The sequence below is a fragment of the Mustela erminea genome, chromosome 5 (assembly GCF_009829155.1).
Source record: "Mustela erminea isolate mMusErm1 chromosome 5, mMusErm1.Pri, whole genome shotgun sequence".
Taxonomy (NCBI): Eukaryota; Metazoa; Chordata; class Mammalia; order Carnivora; family Mustelidae; genus Mustela; species Mustela erminea.
In genome coordinates, this window is record NC_045618.1 from 94458861 (window position 1) to 94479307 (window position 20447).

General features: G+C 37.4%; 1 protein-coding gene across 1 annotated transcript; it reads left to right on the top strand.

Moving 5' to 3' along the window:
• The first annotated feature begins 8545 nt into the window (after positions 1 to 8545).
• On the top strand, positions 8546 to 19332 carry C5H14orf28 (chromosome 5 C14orf28 homolog). The gene is made up of 5 exons (XM_032344122.1): positions 8546 to 8649; positions 11648 to 12172; positions 13911 to 14000; positions 15416 to 15550; positions 17378 to 19332. The coding sequence occupies exons 2-5, from the start codon at positions 11649 to 11651 to the stop codon at positions 17559 to 17561; spliced, it is 933 nt and encodes a 310-aa protein (XP_032200013.1). The 5' UTR covers positions 8546 to 8649; position 11648; the 3' UTR covers positions 17562 to 19332.
• Positions 19333 to 20447: the final 1115 nt, after the last annotated feature.

A 20447-nucleotide genomic window follows, 5' to 3' on the forward strand; every position in this document is an offset into this window, starting at 1 on the left:
CCCAAGTATGGATGAGGCTCCCACAGTTTCCTGGGATCAGATCTAGATCTGGAAATCTGCAAACTAAAGAGACAAGTTATCTGTCCCACACATACCCAGAATAGGGTGGTATGACAGACACAGAACAAGTGCCATAAATAGATACCCATTTAATACATGGAGAAAATAGAAAGTCACCAACCCATTGAAATTATAAAATCTAGCTGGGTAAATGTTACCAGTTCATTATTAGGGCCTAATCCTCCTCCCTCGGAATGATTTTCCATAATTTTTGGTTCTTACCCCTGAGATCTTAGTTTTGCCCTCTAAGTCGTTCTTCCTTTTCCATAGAACTGATCCATTTCTGCAGCTGAGCAGCCTACTGAGCCTGCTTCCTGCCCACAGAAGTTTAAGGATCCAGAAGTCTCTCTTCATTTTGTACAGTCTTCATTTGGTGGTGGTGGTGGTGGTGGTGGTGGTGGTGGTGTGTGTGTGTGTGTGTGTGTTTCAGTGTAAACTGATATTATTACTTTAAAATTTTTGGATTTTTTGAATATTAAAAGCCAAATCTACAAATATCTTCTAGATAAGCCCTGTTCTACCCTGGGCCCCCTATGAAACTATTGTGGGATAATAACCTTAAGAATCTGAGAGGCCTTACTGTTTGGGTGACAGTATCTATACTACAACCCCTTAGAACCTTACAAGGCTTTTTATCTCTTTCTGAACTCATATCAAAAGGTTTTACAATCACATCCTCGGCCTCATCTTTACCTTGAGCCCATGATTTCCTAACAGAGCCTTGAATTTGATCTTCATTCTGTGGCTCTTTCTTTGAGTATGTTCTGCTGGGAGAAACTAAAGAAAAGAAATAGTTTCATTTTCAGATTTTGTCCCTATATAGTTCCTCTAAATTCTGTTTGAAAGTTGAATAAGTCCTTCTTTAGCAAGCTCTGTCTATTCATACCTTATGATACATAATTTTAAAACAAATAAATAAAATATAACTTCCAGCATTCTGTCTGGAAGTCTCCTAAGCCAGATCCATCAGTTCATTAAATATATTTTATGATTATCCATGTTATCACATTTGCTAAACCATCTGCCATAACAGAACAAGATCCTCCTTTCCTTTAGCTTCCAAACAACAGTTTCTTTATTTTTTAAGCTCTCATTGACTTCCTTCTCAATGATGTCAGGATCCCATTAACAGTCTTCTCAAAGCCCTGTCAACTTCTGCCTAATATCTTGTCCCAAAGCCAGTGCCATGCTTTAGATTTTTGCTACAACAGCACCCCAAATTTTGTTCCACTTATCTAATACTATGTAACTGCTCAAAAAAATAGTTGCTTAAAATAATAATTTTATTAAAGCTCGTGATTAAGAAAGTCAGGAATTTGGGCAAGTTTCAGTTTGGTGATCTTTACATTCCTTGTGGTATCAAGAGAAGCTACTTGGGATATTCACCAGGTAAATGAGAAGTTTGGAGGATTCAAGACAGCTTCACTCACATATCTGGCACCATAGCAGGGATGACTAGACCACTGGATTTGGCTGACTCTGTTGAGCAGAATGTGGCCTCTCCAGCATGGCGGTCTTCTCACATGGTGTCTCAGAGCCCTAAGACCAAGTGTTCATATGAATAAAGCAGGAACTTCACAGTCTTATATGAGATAACCTCAGAAGTCATAGTGTTTCATTTCTGTTGTTCAGTACAGGTCAAAGAAATCACTAGCCTACCCAGATTCAAGAGGAGGGGATAAAGACTCAGTATCTTAGTGGAAAAAGTGTCAAAGAATGCGCAGCCATTTAAAAAAAACCAACATAGCAGATATGCAATACAGAAAATATTAAAGGAAGTTCTTCAGGCTGCAGTGAAATGATACCAGATGGAAACTTAGAACTACAGAAAAGGATGAAAAGTACCAGAAATGGTGAACATGTAGGTAAATAAAAAGGGCTTTTTTTCTTCTTATTTCTTAAGTTCCCACGTAGCAGTAAAAATATATGACAATCACAACACAAAAGACAGGAGTATAATGGATCTGACCTTATGCAATTGTTGAATCAACTCATTTTTATCAACCAACATGGAAATTATCAATACTGTCAACCAATGAAGCAAAGGAGATAGAAAAAGTGCCTCTTTCAAAGAATACAATAGTAAAAGCATTGACAATGTGTCACAATATCACAGGGGGGAGAAAAATGATATCAGGGTATTTTATTCCACTATGTCTCTCCTTGAGAAGTCATCATGGGCTGGCTGTACCTGTATGAGGACTTCTTCAAATAGGCTGTCTCCAAGGTCAAATATCTATTTATTTGACAGAGAGAGATCACAAGTAGGCAGAGAGGCAGACAGAGAGAGGAGGAAGCAGGCTCCCTACTGAGCAGAGAGCCCGATGCGGGACTCGATCCCAGGACCCTGAGATCATGACCTGAGCCAAAGGCAGCGGCTTAACCCACTGAGCCACCCAGGCGCCCACCAAGGTCAAATATCAAAGTCGTCCTCTCTCCCACCTTTTCAGGCACTTTTACTATCCCAGGATACTCACTTCATTATCCCTCTGAACATATTTTAACATCTACCAACAAAGTGTATAGATTTGAAGCAAAAATTTACCTTTCAGAAAACTGATATTAAAAATAGTTTACTACCGGGGCGCCAAGGTGACTCAGTCATTGAGCATCTGCCTTCAGCTCGAGTCATGATCCCAGGGTAGTGGGATTGAGTCCCACATTGGGCTCCCTGCTCAGTGGGAAGCCTGCTTTCCCTCTCCCAATCCCCCTGCTGTGTTCATGCTGTCCTCGCTGTCTCTCTCTGTCAAATAATTAAATAAAATCTTTTTAAAAATCGTTTACTACTGGGACACCTGGGTGGCTCAGTTGGTTGGACGACTGCCTTCGGCTCAGGTCATGATCCTGGAGTCCCGGGATCGAGTCCCACATCGGGCTCCCAGCTCCATGGGGAGTCTGCTTCTCCCTCTGACCTTCTCCTCGCTCATGTTCTCTCTCACTGTCTCTCTCTCAAATAAATAAATAAAATCTTTTAAAAAAAAATCGTTTACTACTAATAATTAGAATCCCAAATAATGCTTATTAAGATGAGTAAATAAACATCTGTGTATGTTTAGGGAAAAACATCCTTACTGTTAGGAGGTACTTGGTATGAAAAACTTAAACAGACTGTAAATCCATTGTCATTACTGCAGGGAATTTCAACCTTATGCTTGTCAGTGAAAGAACGGTTAGACTACAATTTTAAAAGATCAAAATATGTGAATTCTGATTGAAGACAAATAAAAAATGTTTCATCAATTGAAAAAAAATAAATCATCTCCTGCTATTTGTCATCAACTACGTATGTATACAAAAACTGGGTATACTTCTGATGTTAGGTCATAAAAGGCCACGTAAGGTCTACTGTGTTCACTGAAACACTTGTTCTTACAGCCCTGGGCCATCATGTGAGTAGACAACATGCTGGAGAAGCCACAATACTGCTCAACAGAGCCAGCTATGCCCAGCCTTCTGTCGATGGTAACCATCAAGAACCTAAGAATATCATTATTACGATTGTGTATAGTCATTTCAAGCATAAACCGTAGTATTAATAAATGATCATGATTACTCACTACATACAGGTGGCAGAGTTTGGAAAAGTGTTTAGCAGTGCCTATTAAAGTGGATTAAACATATGCATTTTACTCCCACATGTATTTTCCCTAGGAATGTATGTGTATATTACATATACAAGTCCCAAAAGACATGTACTAGAATTTCAAATCAGACAGAACTCAGATTAGCCAAAACTGGAAACTACCCAAATACTTACTGACAATAAATTGGATAAATAAATTATGTGCTATTTACAAAATAGAATCCTAAACAGTAATAAGAACAATCTACACAGAACAACATGAATGAATCTCACAATGCTGAAAAAAGCTAGACCCAAAAGAGTACATATTATATGATTCTATTTATATAAATTACAAAAACAGGCCACACTAATCTGTGCTACTAGAAGTCAGGATAGTGGTTACCTTTGGGGCAGCAGGTAATGACAGGAAGGCAAGGTTGGAGCACTGGAATTGTTCTGCTTCTTGATCAAGAAGGTGGTTAGGTAAGTGTGGGAATTTAAAAACATATCCATAGATCCTTGACACCCCTTCCATTAGAAGGTAAAGTCCAATTTCCTTCCCTTTTATATGGACTGGTCTTAGTGACTCACGCCCAACAAACAGAATACACTGGAACTGACACTGCATGATTTCCAATGCTGGATTAGCAAAGGTACTGGAGCTTCCACCTGGCCTTCTTTCTTGGGATGCTCACTCTTGGTACCCAGCCCCCACACTATGAAGAAGTCAAGGAATCACATGGAAAGCCCCCGTGCAGTGTTCTGGTCACAGACATAGCTAAAGTCAGAGCCAACAGGGGAGCATGGTAGCCAAACATGTAAGTAAAGGAGGCTTCAGATGATTCCAGCCCCCAGCCTTTAAATTAACCTTGCCCAAATTGCAAATTCGGAAGCAAAATAAATGTTGCTGTCTTAAGCCGCCAAGTTTAGAGGTAATTTGTAATGCAAGTATATGTAACTGGAACACACAACAGGTGTGCTCACTTTGTAAAAATTCACCAAACTACATAATTATGATAGATACATTTTTCCTTATGTATTATTACAATTAAGTTTGAATAAAGGGGTTTTTTAAAAGATTTTATTTATTTATTCATGAGATACAGAAAGAGAGAGAGAGGCAGAGGGAGAAGCAGGCTCCCCACTGAGCAGGGAGTCCAACATGGGACTCAACCCCAGAATCCCGGGATCATGACCTGAGCTAAAGGCCAACGCCTAACCATCTGAACCATGCAGGTACCCTAAATAAAGGTTTGAAATAAAAATCTTATCATGGAAACAAGCTCAAGTTTCTCATCAATTTTTTAAAATATTTCATTGAGAAGTTTTATATAAATTCAATGTTTCATATCACCCTAATACTTATCTTTTCCCTAGAATTACATAATAAAGAAAATGTGATGGATTTTTTTTTCACCACACTCAATTTAAACACTTCCTAAACTCTTGTCAGTTTACCCTCATCCACTGCCCAAACCTGACCATTTTACCATGTATGGGTGTAAAAAAAGTTGGGAAGCACTGCTATGGGAGATATCTGCCCACCACCATTCCACCTCCTTTTGTCAATAGGATCTTACTGTCCTAGGGGGAACTACCTGCCTTCTGATCAACCAAGTCATCAGAGACCTAATTGCTCATCTTTTCCTTTAATTCTATTATTCTTCATATCCTTCTAATAAATTTCTATTTTACTTAAGTTGACAATATTTGAGCTCTAGTTTCTGCAACCAAAGAACACTTGCTGATATATATCTCTGTGCTAGCACATGGCCTGACATACAGCTGATGATGAATAAATATGAAATAATATGTTATAAAATGATACTGAAAAACTGATCTGTGGCAAAAGCAGAAAGATAGCTTAGTGGAAAAAAGAACAGCCTTTAAAGAAATATTGCTGGAACAACAATATATGAACTTGAATCCATGCCTTAAACCATAAAAAAAAAAAAACCTCAAAACGCATCATAGACCTACATATATCGCCTAAACTGTAAAACTTCTGGAAGAGAACATAGTAAAAGGTCTTTGTGAACTTAGAGTAGGCTAAGATTTCTTAGAAATGACACTAAAAGCACAATCGATAAAAGAACGGATTGGACTTTATTAAAGTTTAAAACTTCTGCTCTTCAAAGTTCTTGTCGAAAATGAAAAGACATGCCAATGCCGCAATAAAATCTTTTGCAAAGCATATATCTGCTACAAAGAACGTGTATCCAGAACGTACAAAGAACTCTCAAGATTTACAAAAACAGCCATCCATTTTTTTTAAAATGGGACTAAGATCTAAACAGACACATGACATATATATATATATATATATATGTATATGTATGTATATGTATATGTATACAGATAGCAAATAAGCACATAGAAAGATGTTCAACATCATTAGTCATTAGGAAAAAAAACATTAAAACCACAAGATACTACTGCACACCTACTAGAATGGCTAAAATTTAAAATGACTGATCATACCAAGTATTGGTAAGGATGTGCAGGAAATGGCACTCTGAATACAGTCTTGATGGGAATGTAAAATGGTTCAACTACTCTGGAGAACGATTTAGCAGTTTTTTAAAAACGTAAACATATATTTGCCGTATGATCCAACCATTCCCCTTCTAGATATTTACCCAAGAAAAAAGGAAATATATGTCCACACAAAGACTTGTATACAAATGTTCATAGCAGCTTTATTGGTAATAGCCCCAAACTAGACACAACCCAAATGTCTACAAACAGATGAGTGGATAAGTTGCAGTACATCCATATAATGGAATACACTCAGCAACAAAAAGGAATGAACTATTGGTACACAGAACAATTTGGACAAATGTCTATATACTAATAGGTAAAAGAGACCAGAACAAAGTAAAAAAAGATACATACTGTCTGATTCCACTTACATAAATCCTTAGAAATGCAAATGAGTCTATAATGACAGAAAGTAGATCAGTGGTTGCTTAGGTGTGGGAGGCAGGGAGGGATGCAAGGAAGAAATTAAAACGGGGCTTCAAGAAAATTGAGGATGATGGATATATTCACTTGACTAGATGATGGGGTATATATACATCAAAACTGCACAAATTACATACTTCAAATATGCCCCATATATTACATGTCAATTATACCTCAATAAAGCTGTCTAAAAAAAAAAAAAAAAAAAAAACCCTGCAAGTCAGCTGTCAGATTTTAAGAGGAGCAGAGAAGCAGCAGAATGGAAATCTCAGTTAAAGGCCTCAGTGAAGTTTGTGAATTATCCAAGTTTCCAAAGAATCCATGCTTCCCTCTCCTAGCTAAGCCTCAGCATAATGAGCCATCTCTCTGCTATTCTCGAGAAATGGTGACAACCACCACAACTGGGTTCTGTTTTTAGGAAGAGAATAACTCAATCAGTATAAAATTAATTCCATATCTTTTGAAAGAAGGTCAACTGAACATATAATCCACATGTATTAACATTTTTCACGAGTGTTCTACTTGCAGGATAGTTTTAATACTGAGACTAAACTCTTTGCATGTAAATCCCAATACAGACACACTGGTCATATAATCTCTCAGAACCTCGGTTTCTTCATCTGTGAAATGCCATAAGAAATAAGAAAAATAAGGAAACTGAAAAGAGCAGATTGTGCCAGAATTATTGATTCTTACTTTTTGGCCAGAGCCTCTCCCCCGCCCCCCACTCTGAGAGATGTCCATTTCTTCCCATCATGACCTGCAGTAATTATTTTGAGTAAGTCAACCCCCTCTCCTACCCTCCTTTCCTCTATCACTGGACTTTTTGAGAGAGTTGTATGAGGAAGTTCCCTGCCATAGCCCTGACTGGCCATCACTAGTCAAGGAGGGATCTACCAGATTCGGCTGTGATTGAGGACCACAGTGATGTGCTGGACTGGCCTTGAGCTCTCTGTAGAGCATGTTCTGGAGGGTGGGTTTCACTTCCCAATCATTATTTGTTGAACAGATGGGGAATATCTCAACAGTATCCACATTTGTAATGATGGGTAAGGCAGTTCTCCAGGGTGGTCTGTGTTTTCCAGGAGCTAAGCCATATGAGCCCTGACTCTTTAAGGAAGGATACAAGAACTGGGGCTGAGTAGGAAAACTGATAGAGGCCACAGACTATAGCATTAAGCAGCTCTGGCTTCAATTCACAGCCATCACTTAATGCGTGGTACTTTTAACATTTCCGAAACTCATTTTTTTCTCATCTCTACAATGGGACTAAAGCTATCTAATTGCTGTAAATGTTATTAACTTCTATTGTAAATTACAGCACCCTGACCCATTACTACCTTGAACACTAAAGAGAGCAGTTAACCCACTAATTCAACTTTTCTTAACTATATACTTAAAAGATTTTGCATAATTAAAGTTTCCTGGGAAAACAAACTTCTCCCCTTCTGAGTTAAGAATTTAAGAAGACAAGACTTGGAAGCAAACTAAAATCAAGGTCCTAAAAGGATACAAACCTCAAAAAGCCAGGCTGGGTTGCCAACAAAGCTCCGCCTCCACGCAAGTCCTGCCCACTTCCGGCTGCCCTTCCCACCCTCTAACTGGAACACCGCCCCTCTTCGCAAAGTCCCGCCCCCCACACCTGATTTTGGTTTCTATTGGGCGAATCTGGACGCTGTATACACACCGACACACGCACGTTTGGCAAGGGCGTCTTCGCGCCTGCGCAGCAGCGCCGTCAGGCGGCTGGGTGCCAGGGGCTGGGGGGAGGGGGGCGGAGGTCAGGCCGAATCTTCCTCCGTAATAAGAAGCTACGCGTCCTGCGGTCCTGGCTCCGTGGGTCCGGTCGGATCGGGCCTGGGCGCTGGAGCTGCTGTGGCTCCCGCCGCGGCGGGTGCGATGGAGGCCGTGCCAGAGCCCCGCACTCACACCGGGGAGGCCCAGACAGCGGACGGTGCTAGTAGATGAAGCGGCGGCGGCGGCGGCAGCACGGGCTCTCCATGAGCAAGCGGCGGCGGCGACGGGTGCGGCGGCACCGGCGGTTTTCGGTCCCCGGGGAGGTACGAGAAGTCGGCTACCTGGTGGACGGAGAATGGCCGGTGTGGGAATGCCTTCCGCGGCCCGGTCCTCTAGCCCAGCGCCCGCAGTCCCAGGCGCTTAGGGGAACACTACCTGGACGCGGGCAGGGTTGCCCCGCCGTTTCACCTGCTCCAGGCTCGGGGATGTGCCAGCCGTGCGGGGCCAGCCCTCGGTGCCAGGCCTTCGCGGGCGCAGAGGACCGGGGGCGGGGTAGGCGTGTCCGGAGTGCGGGGGACGGAGGCGGGCTCCCATCGCGCGCCCCGCAGGTCCCTGCCCCGAAGCCCCGCGCTCCTTCGAGGGGGAGCGCGTGGCCGTTTTTTCAGATTATTTCGGGGTGCTGATTCAAAGGGTATCCATGGGACCGCCGAGCTCTTAGGGAGCCCGGCATTCAGTGTCTAGGGCGAATGGTCTGTTCCTCCCGACCAGTGTGGAGTACAGATTTTCACCCTTGAAAATGACCGCAAAAGAAAGGTGTCGTTTTGCCAAGGAAATAAAGGTCGGGGGAGTTTTCCAGGTTTATTTAAACTGGAGGGGCCTGTTGAATCAGGACAATGATGCCAGCAGGATATATCCTCCAGGGCTTCTAATGCACAGCCTAACGAAATAATCTTTTCGACGATGTGGTGAAATCTTAAGACAATTTTAAGTAAAGCTCTTTGCAGCCATTTCACAACCTTTTTTACTCATTTTTGTTTTAATTTACTTTATAACAAATCACCACCTTAATGCTGAAACGAGTAGGTGTCCTCTAGTTCTTTGAATCCTCTCTACCCCTGCCCTTTTCCTCCCCCGCAAAGATAGGCTGAAGAAGTTAGTTTCATTATATATATATATATATATATATATATATATATATATATATATGTAGTTTATTTCTGTTAAGTATAACTGTTGCTGTAGTTACTCATTTGGTCATGCTTTAAAGATAATTTGAAAAAAAATAGTGCAGAGATTTTACGATTCCTTCCCAATGCAACATTTGGAAATCTGAGCTCAGCCTTGTGACCTTGCTACAAAGTTTTTAAAAATTAAATAGAAATAAGTGAAACCATAAAGAAAGTTATTTTCATTTTCAAAGGTATTTGAATGCCATATGATTTTTTTTTTTTTTAATCTTCAGAAACATTAAGAAGAAACCGTTTGGGTTTGCCTAAGGCTCCAGATTTGCCACGCCCTCTAATTACCTAAATGGTTGACTAGAGCTGACAACATGTTACCGACTATGAATAAACATCTACACTTAAGACTAAATATAGTGTTGAATATTTTAGAGTCCACAGCCTTGCCTCAAGCCGAAAATACTGTGTGCGTGCACGCCCTCGTTTAATACATTGTAGAACTGAATTTTCAGTCTGCTAGTATTGTGAAATCGGTTTGAATTTAATTTCTTTAAAGTGTAAAACAGTTTGTTTTTTTTAACTGAAGTATAGCTGACAAAATGTTACATTAGTTTCAGGTATACAACATAGTGATTCAACAACTCTATACTTTATGCCATGTGAACTTTATTTCTTACACAAATAAAACATGGAGGTCTGCAGTGTTCAGTATTGGATTTATGTTGTGCTTGGGAGGATACGTGTGGCACCTGAAAAGATAGTCAAAATAAGACACCTCAGTCTGTGACTTCTCTTTTCCACTTCCTCAGATGCTTTGCTTTCTTTTTTCATGAAAATATACTTTTCTATAGACGTACCATTGAGAAATCCTGTGATGTTTTTAGTTTAGACATTTATTGTACCAAGTAAAGCAATCTTTTCAATTCAGTTTCATTAGGAAGGACCTCATTCTTTAATTTTTTAAAATTCTGCTTTGTATAACATACATGACAGGAACATATTTTTACAATACAATCAATGACTAAGAACAAATTGCTTAGCTAACATCAAGGTTAGGAGAAACAATAAGTAACAGTTTAAATAGGGAGGACACCCCAGTTCATTCCCAAAGCATGCAAAGAGAGGGAATCAGATTACTTTACCAAGTTCTGAATCAGATCCTCACAGCATGGCCTCTATAGTTAGAATTATAAAATATCAAGCATGGTCCTAAATTGCAAGTGAAAATCCCAAAGTGCTTAGAAATGATTTTTGTATCAGCTGTGCAACTCTTCAGTTAAGTACTCTGGGATTACTTTTCATATGTGGTCTTTAAAATATAATTGGCCATTATTCTGTAGCCCAACTAAGAATTCCATTATAGCAGTTTCATAAGTGGAATCAGGCATATTAAAAGGGAAATGAAGCACAGCTTATATTTTGAAGGGAGAAAGAGGTTTACATTAGGAATGCACCCAACCAAATTTGGATTGCATTTTCAAATAGCTTTTTTCATTTAGAATTTTTTATTTCAGGGTCTTCCTTATATCAAAGGTAAAATCTGCAATATAATTAGTTTAAAAGTTTCATCAAATGCTCACCCTGTACCTCAAAAAAGATTGCACTTCTTAATAGTCTTTCCAGAGGCCATGCACATTGCCAAAAAAAAAGGCTCAGCTTGACTTGTTTTAATTTTTTTCATTATATTGGTAGGCCTCCTGACCAAATTTAATTTGAATCCTTTTTTAAAAAAATTTTAAGTAATCCCTATACCTAACTTGGGGCTCGAACTTAAAATCAGGAGATCAAGAGTCATATGTTCTACCAACTGAGCCAGCCAGGCACCCCTAATTTGAATCTTTAGATAGGTTTGTTTTCATTTAAACATATTTCAAGCAGGGGCACCTGGGTGGCTCAGTGGGTTAAAGCCTCTGCCTTTGGCTCGGGTCGTGATCCCGGGGTCCTGGGATTGGGCCCCGCATTGGGCTCTCTGCTCAGCGGGGAGCCTGCTTCTCTGTCTCTCTCTGCCTGCCTCTCTGCCTACTTGTGACCTCTGTCTGTCAAATAAATAAATAAAATATTAAAAAAAAAAACATATTTCAAGCATTTAACATAGGAAGTCACAAATTTACATGTTCCATCTTAAACTTTTAAAATGCAGGATGAAGACACTGTTTGAAGAGATCAAAGCATCAATTAAAAATAACTATAACCAAGATCGCTCATTTTGGAGGCCTGTTCTTCCTTGGGGAGGTGTTTTTACTATCAAAGCTGGCCGCAAAGCAGTATCCTGTACACCACTCTATGTTGAAATAAGACTGAAAAACACCTGCACCATAGATGGATTCTTGATGTTATTATATGTCATTCTTAATGAAAATGAAAATTTCCCCAGGGAACTCTCTCTTCATTTAGGTAGAGAGTTTGTAGACTGTTTCCTTTATTTAATGGACACCTATAGTTTCACAACTGTGAAGCTACTTTGGATTTGGGACAAGATGGAAAAACAGCAATACAAATCTGAAGTTCATAAAGCTTCATTAATAATTGATTTATTTGGGAATGAACATGATAATTTTACAAAAAATCTCGAAAATCTCATGTCTACCATACAAGAGAGTTACTGTTCCAACTGGCGATGCCCAACTCGAGTGCAGGAAGATCAGCAACGCACAATTAATATAAAGTAAGTTGCTTTGAAGTCTGTCATTTTAGCAGAGATAATGTACTTTTTTTTTTTAATTAGATAATGTACTTTTTAAATGAATGCTGCTATAAATAAATATAATCAAAGTATTTCCTTAAGTACAGACCTTGTATAATTACTTACTTATACATTGCAACCCCACAAATGCAGGACTATACTGTTTATTTAATCCAAATATCTTGGGATTGAGTTTATAAAACCAACTGATAACTATTTCACTTGAAAGGTAATGAATTCGTATGCAAAATGTTTTATTCTTGCTTTGAATTGCTAATATCACTGTGTAGATAATTGTTTGTTTCATAAACATAACCTCTTAAAGAACATTTAATGCTATATTGGAATGTTCGCTTCTTGAATGGATTTCTGTTGGGTAAGCTGTTTTTACATGAACAAGAAGAGTGAAAGTATTCCTTCATGTCATGCCCGGGGTATAATTATAGACAGAAACCCCAAAATTCGAATCTTCATACCTGGAGAGGATACTGATGTTAGGAGCTTTTTCACTGGCTAGGAGAGGTGCTGATAGCCTGCTGAATATTTTTGGCTTTGACAGAGAAGGCAGACCTCCAGGCTGGTAAATGATAGGGAAGAAGGCCAAACTGGCATGGTCTAGTAGAGTATTGGGAAACATTAAAGCCCCCAGGGGACATGAGCTGGAAAAAAGATAACTGCCAGTAGAAAAACAGGACTGAAAAACCCAAACACATTGTTTTCTGAAAATGTATTTGACCCAGTGGTCCACAGAAGCAGCCTAATAAATACTCCCTTTTTGGAATATACATCACATACCCTAACTTACTAAATTCACATTTCTTTAGAACATATTTAGTTTAATATTGTAACATTTTGCTATTTATGGAAAACTGAAGATATGATATTCTTTTTAGAATCTGTCAATTAATGTGTTTCTTGTTTCTGTAATACACTTTGTCCATTTCCTGTATTGCTGATATGATGATGTTGAGTTTGAAATCTCTGTCAGGGAAGAAAGTTTCATTACTCTAAATTGTAATGAACTAAAAAGCATTTTAGAAATCTGTTTTGCTTTTCAAAAACTAGTATCAATTTGTGTATATTTTGAAACTATAATTAGTATTTATAATCCAATATTAATGCTAATATTTTAAGCTCAATAAAATATTTTTCATCATACTGAAAATATATGTGTGTATATATACATATATATTTTTATGTATATGTATACATAAAAATATATGTATATATATACATATGTGTGTGTGTATATATATATATAACTTTTTAAGGCTTTTGCCTATATTTCAATCCTACATTTAAAACAATCTCTGAAGTATATAGGAAGACATTTTTTAACAAATCCAGTAATAGTAGCCAACAATGGCTGTAATTTGCATTTAGTCATGTACCTAATCGGTAGCTCTCCTAATTCTGGGTTCTCCTTTCTTCCTCAAGACCACAATCCCTTCTACCAGAACCTCAAAAAAATTTTTAAGTAACAGCTGCATATTTCAGGAACAGTTTCCGGAAAGATTTAATGTTTCTTGGAAAACTTCATGCATTAATGTTTATTAAGTTCAACTGATTGCTATAATTATAACAAAAAGATGAAAAACAGGCTATAATTTTATACTTGATTTGCTAATAATGAATTGATCTGTAAAATTGGTTATCCTAATAAATATTTAACATGTAAATTTCCAAAACAATTCTTACATACATTTTGTAATTGTTGTAGTCCTCCCCAAGAAATTCCTCATGGAAACTTGATACGACTGGCTGTGGATGAGTTATTCTGTTCCAGGATTGAACTGTGTGAAGAGAGTGGGTGAGTATATGATAGACATTTAAGATCAAAGTATTTCTATTTTTTATAAAGAAACCTGAACAGATCGGCTCTTTGATGGCAATACTTTAGGAAATAGCAACTCACAAGTATTTGTGAGTTGGAAGCCTAGTGTTTTTGGAATCTTAACACCTAGTGTTTTTGCCATCTTATGCTATGTTGTCATTATAAAATTTCACTATATAGAATATCATACTACAGTTACTTGATGAATACAAAGCAAATGCCTTTTCTTTTTTTCCCCACTGCTGAGCAGGTACAATAAAACCTTGGTTAACCGGAACCCAGCTAATCGGACTCCCAATTAACTGGATTTTTTTCTGCATTCCTCATTTAGGAGAAAGAGGTAAATGGCAACCAAAATATTTAACTTAGTTTTAAAAAAATTCAAAAGGGGCAGAACATATTCATCCCAGTCTCTTAACAATTTCTATATCTACAGTATTGTACAATGAGAATTAAGATTTAGAAGGATGGCCTTACAGCTAATTAATCACAAAAGGAAGGAAGAATAAAATATATTCAATTAATTGTACTTAAGTCGAGAAAGTAATCTAATGTATTTTAACAAGAAATACTGAAACTAAATGGTTTTCTAGTTAATGCTTTAATCAGTAACGTTTATGAAACAAAATACTGTGTCCTGAGTCTTCCGGTTAATCGAGATTTTACTGTATTTGTGGTATTCTGATCCATATCCTTAATATGTGAGACTACTAAGAAAACAGAATTTATCTCATCCTCATGGCAAAAAGATGCAATTACGGGCACCTGGGTGGCTCAGTCTTTAAACATCTGCCTTTAGCTCAGGTCATGATCCTGGGGTCCTGGGATTGAGCCCTGCATCCAGTCTGCTGCCTGCTGAGCTGGAAGCCTGCTTCTCCCTCTCCCAGTCCCTCGGCTTGTATTCCGTCTCTCGCTGTCTCTATCTCTGCATGTCAAATAAATACATAAAATCTTTTTTAAAAAATGCAATTAGGGAATTTTTTACAATATAAAGAGGACTGGAAGAGTCCTACTATTTACCTCTCTGCCAGTATTATCATTTGAAACCAACCAAGGGGGGGGGAATGTATAGACGTATAAAAGCTTTTATATCAGCCTTAAAAATTAAATGTTTTGTAAGCTTAAAAAAAATAGCTAGCTTTTCCTGGGGTTTTATTCTTTAAATTTTTAAAGAATTTACTTCTAAAGAAAAGTATTATTTCTTTTATATAGAATCTCACAGCTTATAAACTTCTGGGTATAGATAATAAAAATACTAATATAGCCACACCATTACCCACACCTAAAATAGATAATTATACTTTTTAGGAAACTAATAAAGACAACCCAGAAGTGATAAAAGGCAGTTTTGTTTCAAGTGTAATAAAGTTCATGTCTCTTTTCGATTTTAGGTGTGGTGGCTTAAGAGAATTTTCCCAGCGAGTTTTCTGCCATGGGGCACCCCCTTTTGTTGTCTTAAATATGCAGCATTGGAAATCTGAAGATCTGGCATATGTACCATATTACTTGGATTTATCTGATCACAAGTAGGTATTTTTTTTTAATTTTTTATTTTTTATAAACATATATTTTTATCCCCAGGGGTACAGGTCTGTGAATTGCCAGGTTTACACACTTCACAGCACTCACCAAAGCACATACCCTCCCCAATGTCCATAACCCCACCGCCCTTCTCCCAACCCCCCTCCCCCCAGCAACCCTCAGTTTGTTTTGTGAGATTAAGAGTCACTTATGGTTTGTCTCCCTCCCAATCCCATCTTGTTTCATTTATTCTTCTCCTACCCCCTTAAGCCCCCATGTTGCATCACCACTTCCTCATATCAGGGAGATCATATGATAGTTGTCTTTCTCCGCTTGACTTATTTTACTAAGCATGATACGCTCTAGTTCCATCCATGTTGTCGCAAATGGCAAGATTTCATTTCTTTTGATGGCTGCATAGTATTCCATTGTGTATATATACCACATCTTCTTTATCCATTCATCTGTTGATGGACATCTAGGTTCTTTCCATAGTTTGGCTATTGTGGACATTGCTGCTATAAACATTTGGGTGCAAGTGCCCCTTCGGATCACTACGTTTGTATCTTTAGGGTAAATACCCAGTGGTGCAATTGCTGGGTCATAGGGCAGTTCTATTTTCAACAGCATGGAGGTTCCTCAAAATGTTGAAAACAAGTAGGTATTTTTTGGTATGTTTTATAAAACTAATAAGTAAATTTATTTTCTATTTTACTGCTGTTCTGTCATGACTGTGACTAGCCCTTAAGAAAATATCATTGAAAAGAATCATAGCTAACTATTATTCTGTATACCGAATAAGGTTAGAATCTACTACAGGGGGTTAGTCTCTGGCAATGTGCATAATAGTTGGACTATGGAATAGAGAGAACTGAATCAAATCTCAGCCCCACCTTTTACGAGCTATGTAACCTTGGGTCCTAACTTAACCAGCTTACACATCAGTTTCTTGATTTTATAAACAGAAATGACAATATTTATGTGGCACATTGTTGGGACATTTAATGAGATAACACATATAAAGTGTTTAGGTTGGTACCTGACACGTAGTAAACAGTAACGACTGGCTATTACTTGTATTTCAAGTCAAAGTAGTATTTAATAGGAGGTCATCGTTTAAACAAAAAATGTTACTTTCAGCATTAGAGATAAAAATGTCTGTTGCATACAAGTTAGGACATACAGGGTCTTTTAACTTTTTGCCTTTAAAAGGTTTTCTCTTATTTAATAGAATGATACAGATATCATTTAATAGAATGATACAGATTGTTAAAATGTTTTTCGAAATTCTTAAATTATATCAGTTTTTAAATTTTTAAATATTTTACTCTAAATTACCAGTTATAGTATGTGCTTTTTACTGACAGATATCTTTTTAGGTACCAGAATATAAATAACAGCAATATTTTTATTCCTTAATTAAGAATTTAAGGAGCATTTTGGTGGTTCGGTTGGTTAAGCCTCTGACTCTTGATCTCAGCTCGGGTCTTGATATTAGGGTTGTTAGTTCAAGCCCTATGTTCCACTCTGGGTGTGAAGCCTACTTTAAAAAAAAAAAAAAAAACACTTAAGAAATGTTTAAAAATAGGGGTGCCTGGGTGGCTCAGTGGGTTAAAGCCTCTGCCTTCGGCTCAGGTCATGATCCCAGGGTCCTGGGATCGAGCCCCACATCGGGCTTCCTGCTCAGTGGGGACCCTGCTTCCCCCTCTCACTCTCTGCCTGCCTCTCTGCCTACTTGTGATCTCCGTCAAATAAATAAATAAAATCTTAAAAAAAAATGTTTAAAAATAAAGTTTTGTCTTTTTTGCTACACTTTGTCATTTAATTTGCAGGTATTTGTTGGAAGGTGCCACATTATTTAACAAAGAGGAACATCATTATTCTGCAGCTTTCCAGATTGATGGACATTGGATGCACTACGATGGCCTCAGAAATGTGAATTTAATTTTGTTAAATAAACCCCCAGAGTTTCTCCTCTTGTCATCATTGGTTTATATTCGAGCAACAGAGAAATAAATATAGACTGATGCTAAATTAAATTGTTTTCCCTCCTGCCCATGCTCCCCCCCAGATGAAGGACTTTTATTTTGTATATACTTGGTATCCAAGGAAATAGTTGAACTATACTAGTTTCAGAGGTGTATTTTCCAGTGTTTAGCCCAAGGTAAATATTATATATGGAGAATCTATGCAAAAATATTTGTATTTCTTTTTTCTATGTCCTGGGTAATTTTTATATAAGCATACTTTATGTTGAAATAAAATATATCTTGTAGCCTTTGTATTTTTTATTTATACATACTCAAAAGATTTTTACAGTTCTGTCCTTGAAAGCAAGAAAATACTTCATCATTTGAATTCTCAGTTTTTCTTTTTGGATATTCAAATAAAACCTGGGTACAAGTCAGTATTTCAGTTTATATAAATTTAACAGTTCAAAATGTATCTGACTATATTTTTTGCCCTACCTCACTAAAATCCAAAGTGCACTGTTGGATCTAGTATGGATTTGAATGTAGAACTTATAGATGGCTTAATCTTTTTTACTCATTGATTAGCCTAATTTCCCTGCAGCAGTTTTTAAAAATACTTTGGTGAGAATGTTTTTCTGGGCTTAAATTATTTCTCTATAATGGCATATTACTTTAACCACTTGCTCTGAAGTTTTATAAAGCTGCCACATTTTAAGTGTTAACTCATTTTAAGTGTTAACTAAAACTTGCAAGCTTAATTAAAGTTATTGTTACAAATAAAATATATAACTAATCTAACATAATTAAATGTAATGGAAATTCTCTAATAAAAATCTGTTCTGAAGATAAGACAACTATAAATATTAGGCAACAGGATGCTTACTAATGCTGGATTAACGATAGAAATATACTTTAAATATATATTTAAGAGAAAATGGTGCCTAGAATATATTTTTTTTGCTCTTAAATCATATTTTCACAGAGAAAAAAAAAAACTAAACTTTTGGAGTAACAAACTGCTGGCTTCCTTGTAAGTAGTAAACTGATAGCATGAGGGTTTGATTTGCAATACAAATCACGAGAATTTTATAATTATCAGAAATTGTTTTCAAAACCCTAAGATCTTTCTTCCTTTTTTAAGGAAAAAAATTAAGTAATCTCTTCAAGGGAAAATACTTTTTGCAGTTTATCACCATTTACTTTAGTATTTAATTTCAATAAACAGTCCATCTTAGATTTTGGGTTGGGACTGCATGCAGTATACTTGGAGATGTCTACATGACAACACAGTTCACTGCCATATACCAAATTGGTAAGATTTAGTTCAGGAAATTAAATCTTACATTGGCTTGGTGCCATGTTGAAATAACTTAAAAAAGAATAAATGTGAGTATAACAATGCTGAGAATGCCTCACTTTGAGCGAATACTGTGAAAATTATGTCTTGTATAAGATTAAAAATAGTGATTTATTTTACAAAAAAAAAAATCTACCCCAGAGTTTATTTAAATAGTCCCCACATGTTTTGACAGTGATTTACAGTGAATTTTTATGGGGACACCTTATTGCATGAATCAAAGTATACAAAAACAAATATTAGTATATATATGTGGTTCATTAGCATAATTATTCCTAATGCAGGTTATTCTTTTAAGAATTGCACTTTATTTGGAATAATACTAGCTTATCACAAAACAGTGACTTTTACCTACCTCACAGGGTTGTTGTGAGGATTAAGATGTTTGTTAAAATCTTGACTGCCTTGGACATGCTAATAAATATATTTTTTTCTACCTCTTTCATACAGAGGCAAGTCTCCCAGATTCTCTGTTACTAATGAACTTTCTAGTTATTTTCTTTTAAATTATTTATTTGGGCAGTTGCTCCTATCAATAATGGACTTACATGTAATAGAATTTAAGTATGCCTTCTGGACCCCAAGATGGTTGGATTTTAAGGATAATAGGTAGCTTATTGTTACAGTAGTGGTTGGTTGGCAGATAGAAACAATTTCCCCTGCTGACCAAACAGTGGATAGAAAAGGGGTGAAAAATAATTAAATTAGATTATCTGCAAGATGTGAAGGTGAGGGTACAGAAAATTATTTACAACCTTAAACACTCTTAGAAAAATTGGAATACTGGAGCGGGTCGGGGGAGGGGGGAAGAAGTGAAAAAACATGAAGAAATCATCAGAATTTTTATTTATTTATTTATTTTAGATTTTTATTTATTTGAGAGAGAGCACAATGAGGGGGGAGGAGCAGAGGGAGAGGGAGGAGCAGACTCCCTGCTGAACATGGAGCCTGATGTGGGCCTCAATCCCAGGACCCCAGGATCATGACCTGAGCTGAAGGCAAACACTTAGCTGACTGAGCCACCCAGGAGCCCCCAGAATGTTTGTGTTTTTTTTATATATTTTATTTATTTATTTGACAGAGAAAGATCACAAGCAGGCAGAGAGGCAGGCAGAGAGAGGAGGAAGCAGGCTCCCTGCTGAGCAGAGAGCCCAATGCAGGGCTCGATCCGATCCCAGGACCCTGAGATTATGACCTGAGCAGAAGGCAGCGGCTTAATCCACTGAGCCACCCAGGCGCCCCTCCCAGAGTGTATTTTTAATAAAAATGCCAAAACCCCTAACTCAACCTTATGGGGAGAGGAAAAGTGATTTTAAAACCCTGGCCTCAATCAGAAGGGGATAAAGGACAAATAAAGCAAATTAAAATAGGAATGTCAAAATCTTTGCAGCAAAAGAAACATTTGACCCCAATTTAGCAAGTAATCTTACTTAGATTTATCCCTTAAAGTAGCTTTTCGTTATTATTATAGTTGACTTAATATCTGAGATATTGTTCCCAGATATTGATGTATCAGATCTCAGATACTGATCCAGTCAAAGAGGAAGAAAAACTAAATTACCATAGGCATGC

What these genes read in the sequence shown, in the direction of transcription:
- C5H14orf28 (XM_032344122.1), top strand. Translation starts at nt 11,649, where the DNA reads ATGAAGACACTGTTTGAAGAGATCAAAGCATCAATTAAAAATAACTAT. An exon ending in CAACGCACAATTAATATAAA is followed by an intron (nt 12,173 to 13,910) that starts GTAAGTTGCTTT and finishes TAATTGTTGTAG; the next exon opens with TCCTCCCCAAGAAATTCCTC. An exon ending in GAACTGTGTGAAGAGAGTGG is followed by an intron (nt 14,001 to 15,415) that starts GTGAGTATATGA and finishes TTTCGATTTTAG; the next exon opens with GTGTGGTGGCTTAAGAGAAT.